The 18,309-nt window shown below is 49.9% G+C and overlaps 7 protein-coding genes across 7 annotated transcripts; 3 read left to right on the top strand and 4 right to left on the bottom strand.

Annotated features, from left to right (window-relative positions):
• Positions 1 to 1,303: 1,303 nt before the first annotated feature.
• Positions 1,304 to 2,016, bottom strand: N7511_005258 (GPALPP motifs-containing protein 1; the record flags this gene model as incomplete). The annotated part of the gene is made up of 2 exons (XM_057127635.1): positions 1,304 to 1,498; positions 1,552 to 2,016. The coding sequence occupies 2 exons, from the start codon at positions 2,014 to 2,016 to the stop codon at positions 1,304 to 1,306; spliced, it is 660 nt and encodes a 219-aa protein (XP_056984152.1).
• A 335-nt stretch (positions 2,017 to 2,351) lies between these two features.
• On the top strand, positions 2,352 to 4,199 carry N7511_005257 (uncharacterized protein; the record flags this gene model as incomplete). Its single annotated transcript, XM_057127634.1, has 1 exon — positions 2,352 to 4,199. The coding sequence occupies one exon, from the start codon at positions 2,352 to 2,354 to the stop codon at positions 4,197 to 4,199; it is 1,848 nt and encodes a 615-aa protein (XP_056984151.1).
• Positions 4,200 to 4,370: 171 nt separating this feature from the next.
• Positions 4,371 to 7,429, bottom strand: N7511_005256 (uncharacterized protein; the record flags this gene model as incomplete). The annotated part of the gene is made up of 4 exons (XM_057127633.1): positions 4,371 to 4,600; positions 4,664 to 4,773; positions 4,834 to 5,954; positions 6,059 to 7,429. 4 exons carry the CDS (start codon positions 7,427 to 7,429, stop codon positions 4,371 to 4,373), a joined length of 2,832 nt encoding a protein of 943 aa, XP_056984150.1.
• A 649-nt stretch (positions 7,430 to 8,078) lies between these two features.
• On the top strand, positions 8,079 to 10,554 carry N7511_005255 (putative actin binding protein; the record flags this gene model as incomplete). Its single annotated transcript, XM_057127632.1, has 5 exons — positions 8,079 to 8,277; positions 8,336 to 8,523; positions 8,578 to 8,805; positions 8,858 to 10,411; positions 10,468 to 10,554. 5 exons carry the CDS (start codon positions 8,079 to 8,081, stop codon positions 10,552 to 10,554), a joined length of 2,256 nt encoding a protein of 751 aa, XP_056984149.1.
• A 500-nt stretch (positions 10,555 to 11,054) lies between these two features.
• N7511_005254 (dynamin-related GTPase DNM1) lies at positions 11,055 to 13,595 on the top strand (the record flags this gene model as incomplete). The annotated part of the gene is made up of 3 exons (XM_057127631.1): positions 11,055 to 11,153; positions 11,242 to 13,218; positions 13,281 to 13,595. 3 exons carry the CDS (start codon positions 11,055 to 11,057, stop codon positions 13,593 to 13,595), a joined length of 2,391 nt encoding a protein of 796 aa, XP_056984148.1.
• A 191-nt stretch (positions 13,596 to 13,786) lies between these two features.
• Positions 13,787 to 15,349, bottom strand: N7511_005253 (uncharacterized protein; the record flags this gene model as incomplete). Its single annotated transcript, XM_057127630.1, has 4 exons — positions 13,787 to 14,787; positions 14,858 to 14,874; positions 14,964 to 14,989; positions 15,041 to 15,349. The coding sequence occupies 4 exons, from the start codon at positions 15,347 to 15,349 to the stop codon at positions 13,787 to 13,789; spliced, it is 1,353 nt and encodes a 450-aa protein (XP_056984147.1).
• Positions 15,350 to 15,570: 221 nt separating this feature from the next.
• On the bottom strand, positions 15,571 to 18,091 carry N7511_005252 (uncharacterized protein; the record flags this gene model as incomplete). Its single annotated transcript, XM_057127629.1, has 2 exons — positions 15,571 to 17,334; positions 17,408 to 18,091. 2 exons carry the CDS (start codon positions 18,089 to 18,091, stop codon positions 15,571 to 15,573), a joined length of 2,448 nt encoding a protein of 815 aa, XP_056984146.1.
• Positions 18,092 to 18,309: the final 218 nt, after the last annotated feature.

Genomic DNA, 18,309 nt, shown 5'->3' with positions numbered 1-18,309 from the left:
TACTTGTCATAAAAGTAAGAGCTCGCCAATTAATCAAGCCTAAAGATTGAAGTGTATAATGTCTAGTAGGGATATGATTATTTATTTTCTATATAGTAACATAATTCAGTACTGAGCTATGCAGTCCGGAACACACAGTTACCGCGAGAAATTATAACTGAATAACTTACACTGTAGCTATGTTTAAGTGTTTTCAAATTTTTTAATTATCTAAATTTGTTAATATTGCGCCTTGCAGTACGTAGTTTTCGGTATCCTTTAAATTAATAATGATAGCTAGTGCCTGGCTTAATATAAGATGAGCTGTTAGCCTGCAGTCATAATTCTCAACACTACAAGCTAGTTCTTATAATAAGACTACGAGCTCTAAATATAAAGTAACTACTGTATATAGCCTGCAATAAATGAGAAGCTTAGTGCCGTACATAACAAAGTACACTAAGAGGGCGTAGAAGCACTATCTACCTCTCCCCTATCCTCATGTCCTTTTTTCTAATTCTTATGGACCCTTCCTCTACCTTGATATCCCTTTCAAATCCGGCAGCAGTAACATTATATCCCGTTCTCTCATATCCCTACTTGACACTTTAAGGTTCAAATACTATTGAATGGAAATTATCTCTCTTCTTTATTTTAAAGTAAGGACTATTTACTGAATGGTCTATAAAAGATGAAACGCTCCCAATAAGGTGCAGACCAGAAGAAACGTCTAAGTCTGACGGGTTGTTATTGTTAGATCAAGCTACTGGTAATGTATATGTATATTTTTACACATTTTAATATTTGATGGCGGTTCTGTATAATATAAGCTGATAATCATAGACATATTTAAGTGATAGAACAATTGGATGCAATTGCCTGATTCAGTATTGAAACGCCGCGTATGGCAAGTAGAATTATTCGCAAGTAGATCATAATAGCAAAGCTGTGACGGAGTTAATCCGTTACAAGAACATCTTGTTTCTTATTCACTTTACTTGGAGCTACCGCAAAGAAATTATATACAATCTCCAGCAAGAGATCTTTTTTTCGTAAATTAAGTCTCGACAAGGGTCATCTATTGTCCACGAATACTACCTGACACTGGAAGAGAACATGGAGACTAATATTTCTCGAGCCCCAGGGTCAAGAAGTAGTCTTAGCAGAAAGGAGATAAGCACCAACCAGCAGACGTGGGCGTTGGGTACTACTTATATTTACCAGCCCAAGTTGGACAAACCCAGCGCATATCTATGATCTTGTGCAGCCTGTAGCGAGCCTATCCCACGTAGACATCTAGGTATGATCATTGATTCGCTTCATTTCATAGGAAATTACCCTTGGAAAAACGCGAAGTATAATCTCCAGCTTTTTGCACCATTTCCCGGCGCTGCGCACTCGATATCTTTGAAGATATCGCCATATCCTTCTCGCGGTCAAAGGCGCGAGCACTCGGATCGTCGTCTTCTTCCTTTTGACCTTCAGAGCCTTCTAGACGACTGTTATTGCCAGTCATATCCTAGGTGCAGAGCATTAGACAGAAGGTACATAGTTCCAAGAGGCCAAGCTTACCCTATACTTCTTGATTTTGTCTTCCATCATTTTTGTCTTCGTGACAGGAGCCTGTTTTGCAGCCTGTTCCGAGGTCCCAATACCCATGACTGCATCTTGTAACCGCTTCATTCGCTCCTCCGGGGTTTCCACCCATGAAGCATCCATCTTTTTGGGCGCCGAGGCTGACTTCCCGGAATTGAACTTGCGATTCCGTAGTTGTGTAGGATCGATCTTGGAAGCCCAGTCAGATTGGGCAGGAGGGTTTAGCATCCATTGATCGCGCTGAGTTTCCTTTATCTCCACTACCTTTGGAGCCTCAGGAACTGGCATAGGTGCTGCGCCGGCAGGAGGGGGTAAACTGGGACCGAAACCATCGTCGCTATCGCTGTCACTTTCACTGGAGCTGGCAGTTGGAAGAGAAGGTCCAATGACTCTCCGCTTGGAGGCCGAGTGATCCTCGTCGAATTTGCGTTTGTCGGCCATTGATGGTGAAGGGAAGTTGGATATCTTATCTTTGATGTCATCAACCCCACCGCCCTTGGACCCCCCCCCCAACAACACTTCACCTTCACATTCACTGTCACACTTGCACATTCCCTTCTTTACATTTACCTCCCATGTGGTTTTAGCTTTCGCGTTAGCTTTCATTAGAATCTGTGTTGGCCTTCTCGTCACCGCTTTTTCAGAATTGTCCGACACCGCTTTTTCGACTCGTTGTCTCCTCGTTAACTTGAATCCCCAAATGATGTGCGCTTTCTATTAAATGCGCTGATATCAAAGTATGGTGGAGAGCTATACTGGGTCATACAAATCAGACAATGGGCCACCCAGAAGCCTGCAAAGCAGATGTGGAAACACTCACGGACGGATCAGAGTCCAGATCTATAGACCCTATATCACCTCAATACCCATCCCATGCGGATCATTCAACTTCTTTGAGTGATTCAAAACAGTCACCTGGATATTCAACTCAAACAGAGATACCCAAGCCTCGGAGATTCTTGGCCCAACCAATCGAAACTGTATCTCGAAGCTCCAAGAATCAACAGCCTGTGTCTACGGGAATAGAACCTCATACAGCCACTTCGCCAGTTGAACCCCCATTGCAAGGCCATAATGAACATCGACCAAGAAGATTTGCCCCTGAACCCATTGAAACCACCAAATCAAGCAATAGAAGATCTCATACAGCCTCCGAAGTCACCGGGGAATTCCTATCGCAACCTAAAACCACGACCCCAAGAAGGTTTAAACCTGAACTTATAGAGACCGACACACGCTCAGTCCGAACAACAGATACCAGTCAGATTCTCCGCCGACATAACACATCAGGTCCACTGGCTCACGCGAGCACCAGCCCGGGCACGACAGCTTGGTCAAACGCGGATCACCATGCCGTGTCGTTGTCACCACCTGAGTCTCGATTCTCGTATTCCAGTCTGTTGCACCGACAAGAAGGCCGCCGGCACTCATTTCGAGTTCCAGCTCTTCCATCAATACCATCCAATAGCAGCGAAGAGTCTGATAACTCCAGATCTCACTCGGCGTGCACCTCACCACTTGGGCCATCGAATAAAACAACCAAAGGTATAAAATCCAGCAAGGTATCCCGTGAAAGCTGCAGCGAAGAATTCTCCGAATTTTTGCTTTCGCTGGCCGCCCGCTCCGCACAGAAGCAGCTGAGAGAACAAGCACTGGCTGCTTTTCCCAACGAGCAGGTGTATGAGCCCGTTGATCATTTTGCCATAGATGAGGACGACAGGGACTTAGAAGAAGATGGTCCGTCCACTCACATAAAATATCGTCATATCAAATCTCGTCGACAATCCTCGGCGGATTTGTCTTGGGAACTTGAATACATGCGACACCATAAAGAGGAGGCTGAAATGAGGCTTCGGGCTATGATGGCATCTGGACAGCAGGAGTCATCTCGAAAGCAGAAGAATAACGGCCCTAGTCCACCTATGCTTGGAAGTGACATTGTTCTACCACAGAGCTTATCACCGGAGGGGACCATCTGTGAGCATCCTCACATCAATACTGCAGTGACTGGCGGACAGGACCTTTGCAACGACTGTGAAGGGCTGTGGTGCGCAGGCCCTCATAGACAGAGTGCAAAGGGCGCCGGTTTGTGGATGGGAACTTGTTGCAAAGATGAGAAGCAGGAGCAGGAGGGCCCAGGACTATTTCCGGGGATTGTGACTCCTATGGCTTGGATTGATGAAACAGGTGTCGGTGTAGGCCTCAGTCCATCTCCTTCACATATCCACCTGGATCGCCTGGCGACATCGCCAGGGAACTCTGGTCGAAAAGCTACCAGTCCAAATCTCCGGAAAGCCCTTGATGCAGAATTCCACGACGGATTTGTCACGCAGATATTCAACTACCTCTCGTTGGGATATCCTTGTCTTGCCCGTTATTATGACTACGAGCTCAGCCGAATCTCAGGGATCACAGTTGAAGAGCTCCGTCAGGATGACCTACACACTGATGCCCGGGGATATTTTGCCCTTGACAACAAAGATCTGACCAGGAAATGTACTCGATGGAACGCATTGCGCTTGTATATCCAGGAGTGGGTTAGACAGGAGCCTGGCATGGTCGAAGATGAAACCAACCTAGAAGGCTGGGGACTGCCAGAAAGAAAGGGCAGCTGGGCCATTTGATCTCACTTAATTTGTATCTTATTCAGAGCGTGCATTGGAGATAGCTGCATCTTGAACTTTTTTCAACTGGGTTACTGGCGTGTTTTGAAACTTCCTCTGTTCTCAAAGACTATCCAATTTAAAGTGATGGTTATGCTATTCGAGAATATACGGTCGACTAAATAAATGTATCTATTGATGCATGTTTCCTTTGCGAGCTCTTTCGTGGACAATGCCTGGGAAGATCTTTTGCTCTGGTAGCCCATCTGCGCCACTAACATTTCCCAAGGCTGCGCTACTAGGAGACCGAGCCAAATGAGTCGACGAAGGGGAGGTTGCCAATTGAATTGGAAGCTCACTCTGTGAAATATCTGTGCCAGCCACACTAGAACGGGACTCGGAACGTGGTTTAGTTGCAGGAGCTAGTTATGCACTGTCAGCTTGATCGTTTCTTGACATCATGGGCAATGCCTCTCAGATCATACCATTGTTCGCAGGTATAGCATCTCCTGCTTTGCTGGGCTGATTTGGAACAGAGTCTGGTGCCAGGCTCTTTTGGTCCTGGATCACATTGCTTTCAGAATGACTTTCAATCCTGAAGAGACGACAGTTAGCACCAACCGTAAATAGCTTGAATCGTTGGGCAAACACTCACAAAGACAATTCTCCAAGCAAAGTCTCATGTCGGAAAGCCTCCCGAATGTCTGGGACATTGCTCTTTGCGACATTGTTACCAGCAACTCCTGGCAACGAGCAGTTTGAACCAAGCCATCTAGCCCTCAGTGAAAGCTCAAATCCACTTTGGAGAACCGAATGCTTAGCAAGCTCGCACATGTCGACTGCGCTAAATTTGTAAATCTGCGCTGCAACCGAGTATTCCTCGATCAGGGGTTCTTTGGTAAAGGCAAACTGCAAAGGATCATCGGTGGACAATGACACATTGAGTCCTCGTTTGAAGAAACTAGCGCATGGGTTCTTGTCGTATGTGAGGAACAGCGCATTGTTACTGAGTGGTGACATGGCAATACCAATCTGATCCAGATAGTAGAGATATTGCAGAAGAGGCACCTTGCGCAGCAGAATACCATGACTGATACTATGGCAGCAGAGGAAGCCAACGGCCAAATGGTCTGGGTCGCCTGCCTCACCGCAGTGTGGTCGAAGGACAAAGGTGTTAAATCCACGACGTTTGCGCCAGTTGTTGAGCGAGGCAATGTTGGCAAACATGAAATAAAGCCAATAAGTGTAAGGCGGGTTCTGCTTGGTATTCCACTCTCGAGGAATAGGATACTTCCTGTAAAGCCGACGTTCGGCCTTGCTCTCGTCATCTACACTGTCAAATCCGACCACGCGCTGGAGGAAGATGTGAAGCTTGGGATGACTTGAGGGATCCTTGGTCACTTCAAACAAGGGCTGGAAAACATTGGTGATCACCTGCTCATAGTTCTCCATCATGCCACTGGCCTTGTACACATCATAGAGACGAGGCACCTGGATCAGCCAACGAACATTGGGCGAGAACAACTTATTGTCCACGACCCAGGCAGCAAGCTTATCCCATTCTTGAAGGGATCGACCATAGATCGAGATTCGCCATTCCACCATCTGATATTTGCTAGATTCCAAGTCTGAGATCACCTCCTTGGTGATTTCGGCCAGATAGCGACCCTTGATGTAATTGTCCGTCTTGAGGAAGATTTCACGCAGACGTGATTCACCCACTGGATTATATTTCAAATTGAATTTATCGAAGCGATGGAAAGAGTCAGTGTGTGCCTGCATGACCAGTCAGTAAGGATCGCTAGGTAGCAGGGGAGGTGGACCAAAAATGCATAATGCATGTGGAACACACAAGCAGTGGAACAAGAAGAGAGACTAACATGCATGTCCAGTGTATCAATACTGAGGTCGTAGGCAGTCAAATTGATACTTTCAAAGACCTCCCTCAAGGTCAAATGTTTCCCGTCTCGGAAGAGGACAACCTCATCTGGAGACTTTCTCATCTTACTCTTGATAAAACGAAGAAGATGCTTCTGATTCATGCAAGCAGAATGATGAACGTGAGTGTCCACCTTACGGACGTTGTAAAAGTCTCTGTGAGGGACCTTCTTGCTGTCTGCGATCTCCTGGTATTCATTGAGCAGCGTGTAAAGTTGAAACTTCCCCTCCAAATAGGAAAGCCGCTTGAAGGCAAAGCTCTTTGCAGGTCCATCTGTTGATACGTCTACAATGGCATCCAAATCCATGTAAAAATCGCGCAACGAGGGGATCTGGACGATGGGCTTCTGCCCGTCAGCGGCCGTTTCAGACTCAAAGACCTGGTACACGCTGTTTCCATCGAGTTTATACGTCCACGATGATTTCTCGGGAAGAGGCATTACTTCCTCCATGTCAAAATCTTCTCCAATGTCTTGACCCATCTTCCTCTTCTTGCCGCTAGGTTCGGAGGGTCCACCAATGTGGCCGGGTTGATATTCTTTGCCGTCGTCCCACGCTGGCTCTGGAGGAGGCGGGTAGATCTCCCAGTCTGGTTGATCCATTGGGTTCATTCCTGGACCTTGCAACGAAAGCTCCATGTATTGGGCTCGACGATCCAGGAGCTTCTTGATCTTGCGGTAAATGGAGTTCAGCTCCGACGTCACGGCATCATTGCCCGGCGCAAACCCGCTGGGCACCTGAGGTGCTCCAATGCCCGTGTTGGCGCTGTGCAGACTCTCCGCTGCTGCAAGGTATGCACCAGGTCCATGAGCCGCGCCCAAATGCGCAGCCTGGGTTTGAGCGGAGAGATTGGCGACATCCTGGTCCTCCAGGTAGTGTGCCGAGGCTTCGTGGTCCCTGGGGGACTTCAGGTGTAGTGTTGTGGGATCCGAATCCAGCACCATAGAACCCTCCTGGGAGCTCTGGGTCCACATCGAGTCCTGTTGGGGAGGCGGCAGTTCTTCGGGGTGCGAATCCGTCGCCGACCGGGCTGTAATTCCTGGGCTCGGGGGCAAGGGGTTTTCACCGCGCGAGGCTAGCTGGTGGTGCTGGTAGAATAATCTTGCCTCGGCGTGACTCAAGGACTTCTCATACGCATAGTCGTACGTCGCAGTCTTTTGCTGGCGATCTCGAGGCAGGATCTCTTCTGTTGGCTGATCTAGCGGAGAATCCACAGGCTCCTTGAGACCTGGGGACGATGCAGCAGATACATCATTTGACGAAGTGGCGGACAGGTTGACATTCCGACCGAAGCTGAAATCAGGAGGTCCCATGACTAGGTGAATATGAGGACTCACGAGCAAAGGGCGGCCAAAGTCCCCTTTCGTCTACAAAATCCCAGCAAAGTCACGGGAGTTCACACCTTTTGGGCAGGAGCAGAAGTTGGGAAAGATTTGGGAGCTCCCCACCTTTTCCGGTGAGTAAATCGGAGAAATTGCCAGTGATAGCTCCGGTCTGAACAATATATGGAGAGACATACAAGGGGTGTGTGGTAGGGGAAATATACTATAGAATATCCTAAGAATGTCCTATGAATATCCCATGAATATCCTAACTATAGAGTCTCTTAGTCTCTTTAGTCTATTTTAGGCCGTATTAGTGTTAGTTCGTATCATCCAGTTGTTCTCTTAGGCGACCACATTAATTGGGACTATTAACCTCTATTCCATTTTCTGTTTCTATACTCTACTCTACTCTACTTTACTCTCCTCTTGACTGTATATCACTATTCCTCTCGCTCTCTATTTACTCCCCCCCCCGCAAATATCCGGTCAGTGTTATGCAGCCCCACCTACGTCAACTCCCTCCCTCTTCCTCTTCCTCTCCCTATCCTTCCCTCTTCACCTCACTGACAACAAGTGAAGGATCTCACATCCACCCCCTTACCTTAAATCTGGTCACTCAATCTGCTGTCTCATAGTCATGGCTTCTCTCAATCTCTCATCCAATGGTCCCTCGATATCCAAGAGCTATCAGACCGTGGTGAATGCACCTCCCCCATCTACAGCGGGTTCGCCAACCTACGGTCAATGGGCTCTCTTTTCGGTTTCCACTCCCCTGGTCAGTGCTTTCCAGCAGGATGCAGGCAAGGAGAGTGTACTCAAGGTTCAGACCTCTGGAGGTGAGTGATCGCGCATCCCCATGGTATCGGACTCCCCATTGACATTGAATCCTGGCAGAGGGGGAATTGATCGATCTCATCGAAGAATTCTCCGAAGGAAGGGTACAGTTCGCCTATGTCAAGGTGACAGACCCCAATACAGGTCTCCCCAAGAATGTGTTGATTGCGTGGTGCGGAGAAGGTGTGCCTGAGCGGACCAAGGGCTATTTCACGAGTCACCTGGCTGCGGTCTCGAAGTTCCTTCATGTGAGGAGTCCATTATCTATGACGTACATCATGCAAGACTAATTTGATCGGTAGGGATATCATGTTCAGGTGACTGCCCGAGCAGATGGGGATCTAACCCCCGAGGGAATTGTCCAACGAGTGGCAGACTCCTCCGGCTCCAAGTATTCCGCTGGAGAGACTTCAATCCCCACCCCCGCCTCCCGTCCTCCCGTGGCCAACAAGCCTGCTTTCACACCGACAAGATCTGGAGGAATCGCTCCCAACCCCGCCCGACCACCACCCGCATCATCCAGAGCCCCCGTGGACGATGATGGATGGGGTACAGATGCCCCCCCCTGTGACCCGAACTCAGCTGGAAAAGGTCCAATCTGCCTACCAACCCACCAGAGTGAACTTGCAAGAGCTCAAGGCAAACCCAACAGCGACTCGCCAAGCCCCCGCCTCGACCTCAGACGACGCTGGCGTTGTCAAGGGTGGATACCAGCCAATTGGAAAAGTCGATATTGCTGCCATTCGGAGACAGGCCGCCGAATCTGGCCAGCTCAAAGATGAACGCCCGGCACCCGTTAAGGGGTCCTATGAGCCGATTGGTAAAGTTGATATTGCTGCTCTCAGATCCAAGGCACAGAAGCCAACTGGCGACAGTGTCTCATCGAGCCCTGCTGCCAATGAGACCCCTACAACGCTTCCTGAGCGTCCTGCTCCATCCAATGACTCGGAGCGGTTGACAAACCTGCCCAAGCCCAAGGTTGCCAATAAGTTTGGGGGCGGTCCTTCTTTCCCTGGTACTAAGCCGCCGCTCCCGACTGGCCTTGAGCCTAAGCCGAGCACGAGCGCCCCAATTGGTGTTGCAAGCCGAACATTCGCAGACGAAGGAGGAAAAACGCCTGCTCAGATCTGGGCCGAACGCAAGGCCAGGGAGCGTGGTGAGACGCCACCAGCTCAAAGCGCTGAGCCCACTCCGATTCAGAGCCAGGCCAGTGGTCAAAATGAGTGGAAGAGCTCCTACGCTGGCAAATCATGGGCCACAGTCCAAACCACCAGGGAGAAATCCCAACTTCCCGAGCCACCCGTTGACGCCAGGGCCATCGATCAAACAGAAGAATCCAATGCTAGTGTCAGTGACATCCGCGGTCAGTTTGCCAACGATACACCTGCACCACCCGCTCCTCCAGTCCCACAGGCCAGCCGCCCCGTTCCTGTGCCTGGATTATCCTCTGAACCCGAGGCTGAGCCCGAGCATGACGCTCAGCAAGTTCTCCCGACGCCCCCGCAACAGCCTCGCTCCCCAACCCCTCCAACTCCTCCTCCAGTACGTGAGAGCTCCCCCATCCGGATTGCTATGCCGGTGGGACAAAGTGTTACCGATGCCCACGAGGAGCAGCACTCCCCACCACCAGTCATTCCCGTTCAGAGTCTTCAAGAGGCTGTGCCAGATGAACGGGACCTTGAAGAAGATTCGCACGATCTTGGCCGTGCTGCGGCCGAAGCTACCGTATCAGACCAACCTCAGAGTAATCTGCGCGCTCAGGTCCAATTTGATTATGAAAAGGCCGAAGACAATGAAATTGAGTTGCGTGAGGGCGAGTTTGTGACCGACATTGAAATGGTGGATGAAGACTGGTGGGTGGGTGTCAATGCTCAGGGCGAGCGTGGTCTCTTCCCGGGCAATTATGTGGAGATTGTGGAGGACGACAAGCATGATACTTCTGCGACGCCTGCGAACCAGTACGAACCAGAGCCAGAGCCTGCTGCCGCCGTCCCTGCTCCTCCCACACCCGCCGCTGCCCCAGCACCTGCGGCTGCTGCAAGCTCCAAGGGACCTACTGCTACGGCTCTCTTTGACTACGAAGCTGCCGAGGACAACGAGATTGGCTTCCCCGAAGGCGCCAAAATCATCAATGTGGTAAGTTTACCAAGCTTTTCCCGATTTTCATCTATGCAATGCTAACCAGGTCTCAGGAGTTCCCCGATGATGATTGGTGGCTCGGTGAACACAATGGCGTACGAGGACTCTTCCCCGCGAACTATGTTGAATTGGACCAGTGATTGTATTCGGGTTTTGTTTTTCACATCCTGAACGACCGCAAGTCATGCAACCTGCATTCGCCGACCTGTCTAGTATAGGAAGCTTCATAGCAGATTCCAAATCGAGTTTCGCATTGAATATGCAAACACGCACACCACACACACTGACACACATTGCCTGAATATCAGCTTTCCACCTTGTATCTATTCCAATAGCAACCAGATCGTATATAAGAATCGAATAAGGAAAATTCCTAGTGTTTACTCTCCAAGTTAATCATCGACGTCATGGGCTGACCTAAGGGCTTAGGTCAGCATCACGTGCCCCGAAAAAGTGGCCATAAACAGCGTAACCAAGTAGTGCATGGGGAATCCGGTGACACTGCACGCGACTTGGCTTTGCGCGTCTGTTCCCTTCCTTTTGTCTTACCTTTCATATTCCTCCCTGCCGACGTCCAGCGCGTGTGTGTGCCAACTTTATATCCAAGGATCCCGCTTCAGTTCACCCTCCAATACACATCATGGCATCGCTGGGCGAGGATCTGCTTGTGACTGTGAACAAGCTCCAGGATTTGGTTTTCAACACCATTGGAAATGATTCCCTTGATTTGCCCCAAATTGTGAGTTACGTTGAATAGAGCCCTTGCAACCCTACGGGCAAACATCGTTGTGGATGCCGATTAAGCTAATCCGGATCCCCCCTTCTAGGTTGTTGTTGGCTCCCAATCCTCTGGAAAATCCTCGGTTCTCGAGAACATCGTTGGGCGGGACTTCCTACCGAGAGGCAGTGGCATTGTCACACGCCGGCCTCTGATCCTCCAGCTTATTAACGTCCCCAGTGACCGAGACGATAAACCCGAATATGATGAGGTTCACATCCCACACACGGCTGCGAGTGTTGCCGGTCAACACGAATGGGCCGAGTTTCACCATCTGCCAGGACGCAAATTTGATGACTTTGCGCAAGTGAAGCAAGAGATCGAGGCCGAAACGGCGAGAATCGCAGGAAGCAACAAAGGCATTAACAGGCAACCCATCAACCTCAAGATCTTTTCTCCTCATGTGCTCAACTTGACTCTGGTTGATCTGCCTGGACTGACCAAAGTGCCCATTGGTGACCAACCCTCCGATATTGAAAAGCAAACGCGAACCTTGATTCTGGAGTACATCGCCAAACCCAACAGTATAATTCTTGCGGTCTCACCAGCCAATGTCGACTTGGTCAACTCCGAGGCGCTGAAGCTCGCTCGCCAGGTGGATGCAATGGGCCGAAGGACGATCGGTGTTTTGTCAAAGCTGGACCTCATGGATCATGGAACTAACGCGATGGATATCCTGTCTGGGCGTGTCTATCCCTTGAAGCTCGGCTTTATCGGTGTGGTGAACCGGTCCCAGCAGGATATCCAGTCTGGTAAATCACTTTCCGATGCCTTGCGGGCAGAGTCAGAGTTCTTCCGCCACCATCCAGCCTACCGCAACATGGCTAACCGGTGCGGAACACACTTTTTGGCCAAGACCTTAAACACAACTTTGATGTCACATATTCGAGACCGGCTGCCAGACATCAAGGCTCGCCTCAACACCTTGATGGGCCAGACACAGCAGGAGTTGGCCAGTTATGGAAACAAGCAGTTTAGTGGCGAGGAACACCGCGGGTCATTGATTCTTCAGCAGATGACTAGATTCGCTGCCTCATTCATTTCCTCGATCGACGGAACTTCCTCGGAGATTTCCACCAAGGAGCTTTGTGGTGGAGCCAGGATCTACTACATCTTCAACTCGGTCTTTGGAAACTCCTTAGAAACCATTGATCCCACTCATAACCTGACCGTTTCTGATATCAGAACCGCCATTCGCAACTCGACTGGTCCTCGTCCCAGCTTGTTTGTCCCAGAATTGGCCTTTGATTTACTGGTCAAGCCTCAAATCAAGCTTCTTGAGTCACCCAGTCAGCGCTGTGTGGAGCTGGTGTATGAGGAGCTCATCAAGATCTGCCACACCTGTGGTAACCAGGAACTTCTGCGATTCCCTCGCCTTCAGGGCAAACTGATCGAGGTTGTGTCTGATCTGCTTCGTGAGCGTCTGGGACCTTGCGCGAACTATGTGGAATCTTTGATCTCAATTCAAAGGGCCTACATCAACACCAACCACCCTAACTTCCTTGGGGCTGCGGCTGCTATGTCTTCAATTATGCAAAACAAGCAGGACGAGGAGCGCAAAGCCTTGATGGCGGAGGAAAAGCGGAAGCGCGACAAAAGACGCCAAAAGGAATTGGGAACCACCAACGGTACAGCCAATCCCGATGACGAGGAACACGCCGATTCCAAACAGAATCTCCCCATCCGAAGCCAGTCTACAAAGGGTTCACGGAGCCTGTCCCCTCACGTTGGCCGCAACGGTGAGAATGGCATCGCTGCAACCTTGAACGGAGTCCATCCCAACCATGCCGCTTTCGGTGGCTCGAATACCGCCCGCGATTCGTTCCTGAACTATTTCTTTGGCAAGGAGGGTACTCACAACACGGCAATGGCCCCGCCGTCTGGAATGAACTCCAGTAGACAAGCAATTCATGCAAGTGAGCCCAGTATCAGTCAGAGTATTCGCCGCGCTGAAATGCGATCTCCCGTCATGCCGGCCGAGGAATACACAGCACCATCCGAGTATGGTGGTGAAGTTTCTGCTTTCGTTAGTGTCAAGTCCTACTATTTCCATGTGCTTTTGACTAACTTCTTCTCTCTCTTTTGCAGCCCAATGAGAATACTGAGCCTGCACTTACCGACCGTGAAATGCTTGAGACCGAGCTTATCCGCCGACTGATTTCGTCCTATTTCAACATTGTGCGCGAGAGCATTGCCGACCAGGTTCCTAAGGCTGTCATGCATCTCCTGGTCAACCACTGCAAGGACGTGGTGCAGAATAGACTTGTGAGCGAACTTTATAAGGAGGATCTTTTCAGCGAGCTGCTTTATGAAGACGATGGCATTAAAGCTGAGCGAGAGAAGTGTGAGAGGCTCTTGGAGACCTACAAAGAAGCCGCAAAGATTGTGGGCGAAGTTTTATAGATGGATCTTTTTTTTATTGCTCTAAGCTCGAGGAACCTTAGGGACATCCTGATTTATGCGCCATGCTTGATGCGTTACCTGCCGTATGGCGTGGAGGATTTGTGTTGCTCTTCACTCAATTTATGTACAATTATCGCGGCCTGCACATGATATCGATATATTTTCGACCTCTTTTGGGGGGGGTTTTTCCATCATTGAGTCTTCTTAGTCGCACTTCGTAGACGAGCACCCTCAAAGCCATACAGACCACCGCCAACAAAGACCAGTGCTGCTCCAGCCAAGACACCACCAGCCAGGTGGTTTCCAAATAGATAAATGGACAAGAGAAGGGACACCAGCTTGCGGATGTTCAAAAAGATGGTGACAGTCAACGACGACGACTTGGCGGATAAAAGGTGAACACCCCGAATGCACAAATACTGCGTCAGAGCATTCATGATCAAATAAGCCACTTGAACTGGGAGCTGTTCCAGTATAGACTGAATAGACGGGTGATGTTGGATTTGACCCAGGACCGAGAATGCAGTATTCTTCATGGAACTCGACACAGACGAGTCTAACAAGACATCACGGTTGAGATGAGACAGCACAGATGGCGAAGAAGCTACCACCTTCCACTGCAACGCCAGCTGCGAGTAGCTCGTAAGGAATATAGGCAGCGAAAGCGTGTGCGAGTAGAAGAGGGCCTCCTTCCAATGATCCCTGCCGTAAGTGGCATACAGGCGATCCGCATAGATTCCCTGGAACGCGGACAAAATCATTGCCAGAACCAGGATGGTGAAACCTTTCACAGTGGTCATCATATCGACGTCGCTATCAGACGACTCGATTGACAATCCTTTGGACTGGGCATCGGCTAATGCGGCGGCTGCCACACCCACAGTCAACATGCCCACCGAAGCGATCTGACCTCGGGAGTAGCGTTTGCCATTATAAATATAACCAATCACCATGGAAGCTACAGGCCCAGCAGACCGCAGGATGATATGCAGCGGCACGGAGATCTTGTATGCGAATGCCCAATTGTTCAAGAGGTTCACCGTCACAAAGTAGGCTGTATATACCACCCAAGACTTCAAAGGGATCGCGCGAGCACTGATGAATAGTGCCTGTGGTCCAGCCGAGAAGGAAAGAAAACTTGGGAGGGTGAATAGTGCGCAAACCACGAATTGCGCAAAAGTAATCAAAGGACCTGAGCGGAGGCAATCGAGTCAGATGGCACAAAAAGCGTTTTAAATATTCAGACGAAACTCATCTCTTACCGGCAGTAGGTTGCTCTCTGCAAGACAGGGCATTAGTATCGGTGCTGGCAAAGAAAGCCCGTGGCTTCCATCATTGGCTCGTTCACTCATCAACTGGTTTACTTACTTGATAATCGCCTCCAGCGCAAAGACCTATACACCACCCATCAGTCTGATATAACCCGTAAGTCCATGGGGACTCACATTTGCACAACAGCCACCAAATATGAGGGAGACCATTAGGATCATGGTTGTCCAACTAGGGACCGCGGCATGGGCAGCGGCAGCCGCCAGGCCAGGGATATCCTTCTTCAATTGACCATAATCGGCCTTGACCTCGAATTTCGTCTCGGGTTTCGCCGAGGGCTTCACCTCGGGCCTTTGAGGTTGAAACGCGCTGGTCGTGACCGCATTGGTATGATTCGGTGTGTTGACAGAGCCAGCGCGGGAGCGAGTGATCAGGTAGGAGTCATTGTGTCCTCTTCTCATGGGAGAGTCATTGTCATTGAGCATTCTCCCTGGTTGACAGGGCTGTATGTTGGAGAGGAATTAGCGACAGGGTTGGGAGCGGGACTCTGCTATATAACGTTATGTGTGGACAGAGGAAGGTTGACAGATCTCGGGAAACAGATCGGCGCGGACCGGCACTTTATATACTCCGCCCTGCTTCAGGAGTATAAAAGAGAAGCGAACTTATATCTATGAGTTGTAGTGCGTATTTGCGCACTTGGTATTTAATCCACTATGTCATCGTCACTTAAATACAGCTTCTCTTCTTCCTGGGGAAGCCGAGGTCCAAAGCCATTACTACTGGGCTGCTTCGACCGCCATTGTCGAGGAGATTCCTCTGCATCTTCCATGCCATCCTCACGGAGACTAACATTGGACTTGATGCTGGTTATCTTATCCAATTGCCAACTCTCTGGATCATTATGTCGGATAGTAGCCATGTAGGGCAACTGATGCAGGAGAAGATCATGGCGAGGTATCATGGTGATCACGCTCGCGAGCTTGTCTTTAGCACTTGCATTGATTGTCGCCGACTTCCCTGCCTGGAGGGTTTTCCAGGATTTGACACCAGTCAAATCATAGTTTGAGTCTGTCAAAGACTGACCGAAAGGGTCGAGTAACCGATTGGTCCATGAATCAATGAGCCCGTCGATTTCTTCAGATTCCCTCCAGAGTCGCAGAGATGCTGGATAGAACATCTTGTGGGCATCACCGACGCGGCTTCGAGCAGCCCCTGACCCAACTTTTCGCTTCACTGGGTATGGAAGCGCGAAAAGAAGGCCCCGCGCCGCAACCTGGAAGCTCATTTCCTCCTGTCGGAGTACATCAATACCGCTACTGAATGAAGTAGCTCCGGTACCGATTCCTGCGCGCGCGCCTCCTATTCGGCGGTCGGCGCTGAGAATATCGCTGTCGGAGAGTGCCTCGATGCAGCTGTTGAAAGAATCCGTAAAGTCGTTCCCGTCACAAGACGGTGGGTAGTTCTCATGAAGAGCACTGACAAAGGTTGAGATGTCTGTTCCGGTCTCATCAACCAGATCATTCACCAAGACCTGCGAGGTTTTCGGTCGGTGGAAGTGACGCAAGTAGTCTGGTGGTGGTGGAAGAATCTCGACATTGTCCTCGACGAGACTGGGGTCCATCCGCTTGTTGTATACTATCTTCCCAACGGCGTGGAACATGCCCAAACTGGCCTCTCTCTGCGTGATTATCTTGAGAGACTCTTGCTCCATCGCCGTCAGGGCGACCTCGGCTCTGGCCTTTTTTGTTTTGGCCACATTACCACCCCATCTACCGGCACCTTCTCTCTTAAGGCATAGGAATTCAAGCGATGATATTGCACTTCGAATATCTCCAATTTCAGAGATTTTATCGATCACTCCCGGGCCGGGAAGTTGTACACGATTTGATTCGCGCGCTTCTCTGTCCAGAATAGATCGTAGGGCCTTTTGCATGAATGTAGGTGCTATGGCATTGAAATCGAGAATCGTCGTCCCGGGGTGATTGTAGATGGCTGGCCCCAGTAATCGATGGACTGTCAGGTTGTCTGAGATTGAGGATGCAGACCCCAGCAGTGTTTCAGATACAATGATTACAACAGGTGGATGGGCCAAACCAGCCATGCCAAGTGTATGATCAGTGGTCGCGGCCGCCAAATAGCGCTGCAGAGACGCTCGGAAAGAAGTGATGTGCGAGGAGCCCCGAGTCAGTACTGTTGGAAACTCCTCGATGAGCAGGATTCGATGATCCCGAGACTTCTCTTGCTGGGCATCGAAACTGTCGGTACCCTCAAGGTCAAGTCCTCCAAACTTATCACCACGTCCAAGAAATTCCTCAAAGTGAGCGCTCACAGATTGATAGTCCCTGGAGCCAAAATCCAAAACGGGTGGATTCTTCCATTCGATAATATCATAACCAACTGATTCGGAAAGAAGATTGATAGTAGTGGTTTTCCCACTGCCTGCCGGACCGCGCAGGACGAGTAACCTCTGCTCATGTTAGAACCATTTAGAACCTAAGAAAACACATGGCACATGGGCTGCTGAACTGCTTGACACTCACCTCCGGCTGTCTCCCTGAAAAGGCATCTTCCAGCCAATGTTGCACGTCGGAGACCTTTTTCTTGTGGACAGCCAACTCGCCTAGATTAGCTGGGGCGAATCGTTGAGCCCATGGGCGCAGGTCAGACTCCCCAGCCAGCTGGGGGGTTACCTGCTTGTTCCGAGCTCGACTCGGTTCATCTGGTGGTAAGATGAATCGTTTTGATTGTGTCTTTTTTCGCGGTTGGGGAGGTGGTTTAGGCGCAGGAGGACGCGTCTTGGAGCCTACACTAGCCGCCAGACCCGTCCGCTCTCTGGCCAGATGTTGAGTGAATATCTCGTCGTAGGAATCATAGTCGTCTTCGATCAGATCGACATCCACGGTCTCTATGACTGGTGGGAGGGCTTGTTTCTTCTCGGGCTTCGGGGGAGCCCATCGTTGTGTTTCCGTCGCCGGGTTGAAAAAAGTATGCAAGGACTTGGACTTGGAATCTGGCTTTGGTGACGACTTGGTCTTTTTAATTGGAGAGGGCGAGGACGAGGGCAGGCGGTTTGATGCGCGCGATTCTGGTTTAGGACGAGAGGAGAGGGTGACGGGTTCAGAGGGATTTATTTCTGCAGATTTAGAAGATTTAATAGATCGAGACCGTGATACAGAAGGATCATCCTTGTCGGATTTGCGTCTCTTTGAGGGACGACTGTCCATGACCTCGGAGTTGGGAGAAGTTGAGATAAGTTATGCGATAACAGTTAAGCTATGACGCCAAGCGTGGAGACCCTTTATAGTTGCCATGTCGGTGTTTATGTCTGTTTACATTCATAGGTAAAATTACAGCAGAATGACATATTACTTGTCTGGCAGATCCAGTTATTTCACTGGTATTCATATATTATCTGATTCACTTGTTTTACAGTTATGTGCGC

This window comes from Penicillium nucicola, assembly GCF_028828085.1.
Source record: "Penicillium nucicola strain IBT 29836 chromosome Unknown utg000005l, whole genome shotgun sequence".
Classification (NCBI taxonomy): Eukaryota; Fungi; Ascomycota; class Eurotiomycetes; order Eurotiales; family Aspergillaceae; genus Penicillium; species Penicillium nucicola.
This window is presented reverse-complemented; position numbering and strand designations above follow the sequence as displayed.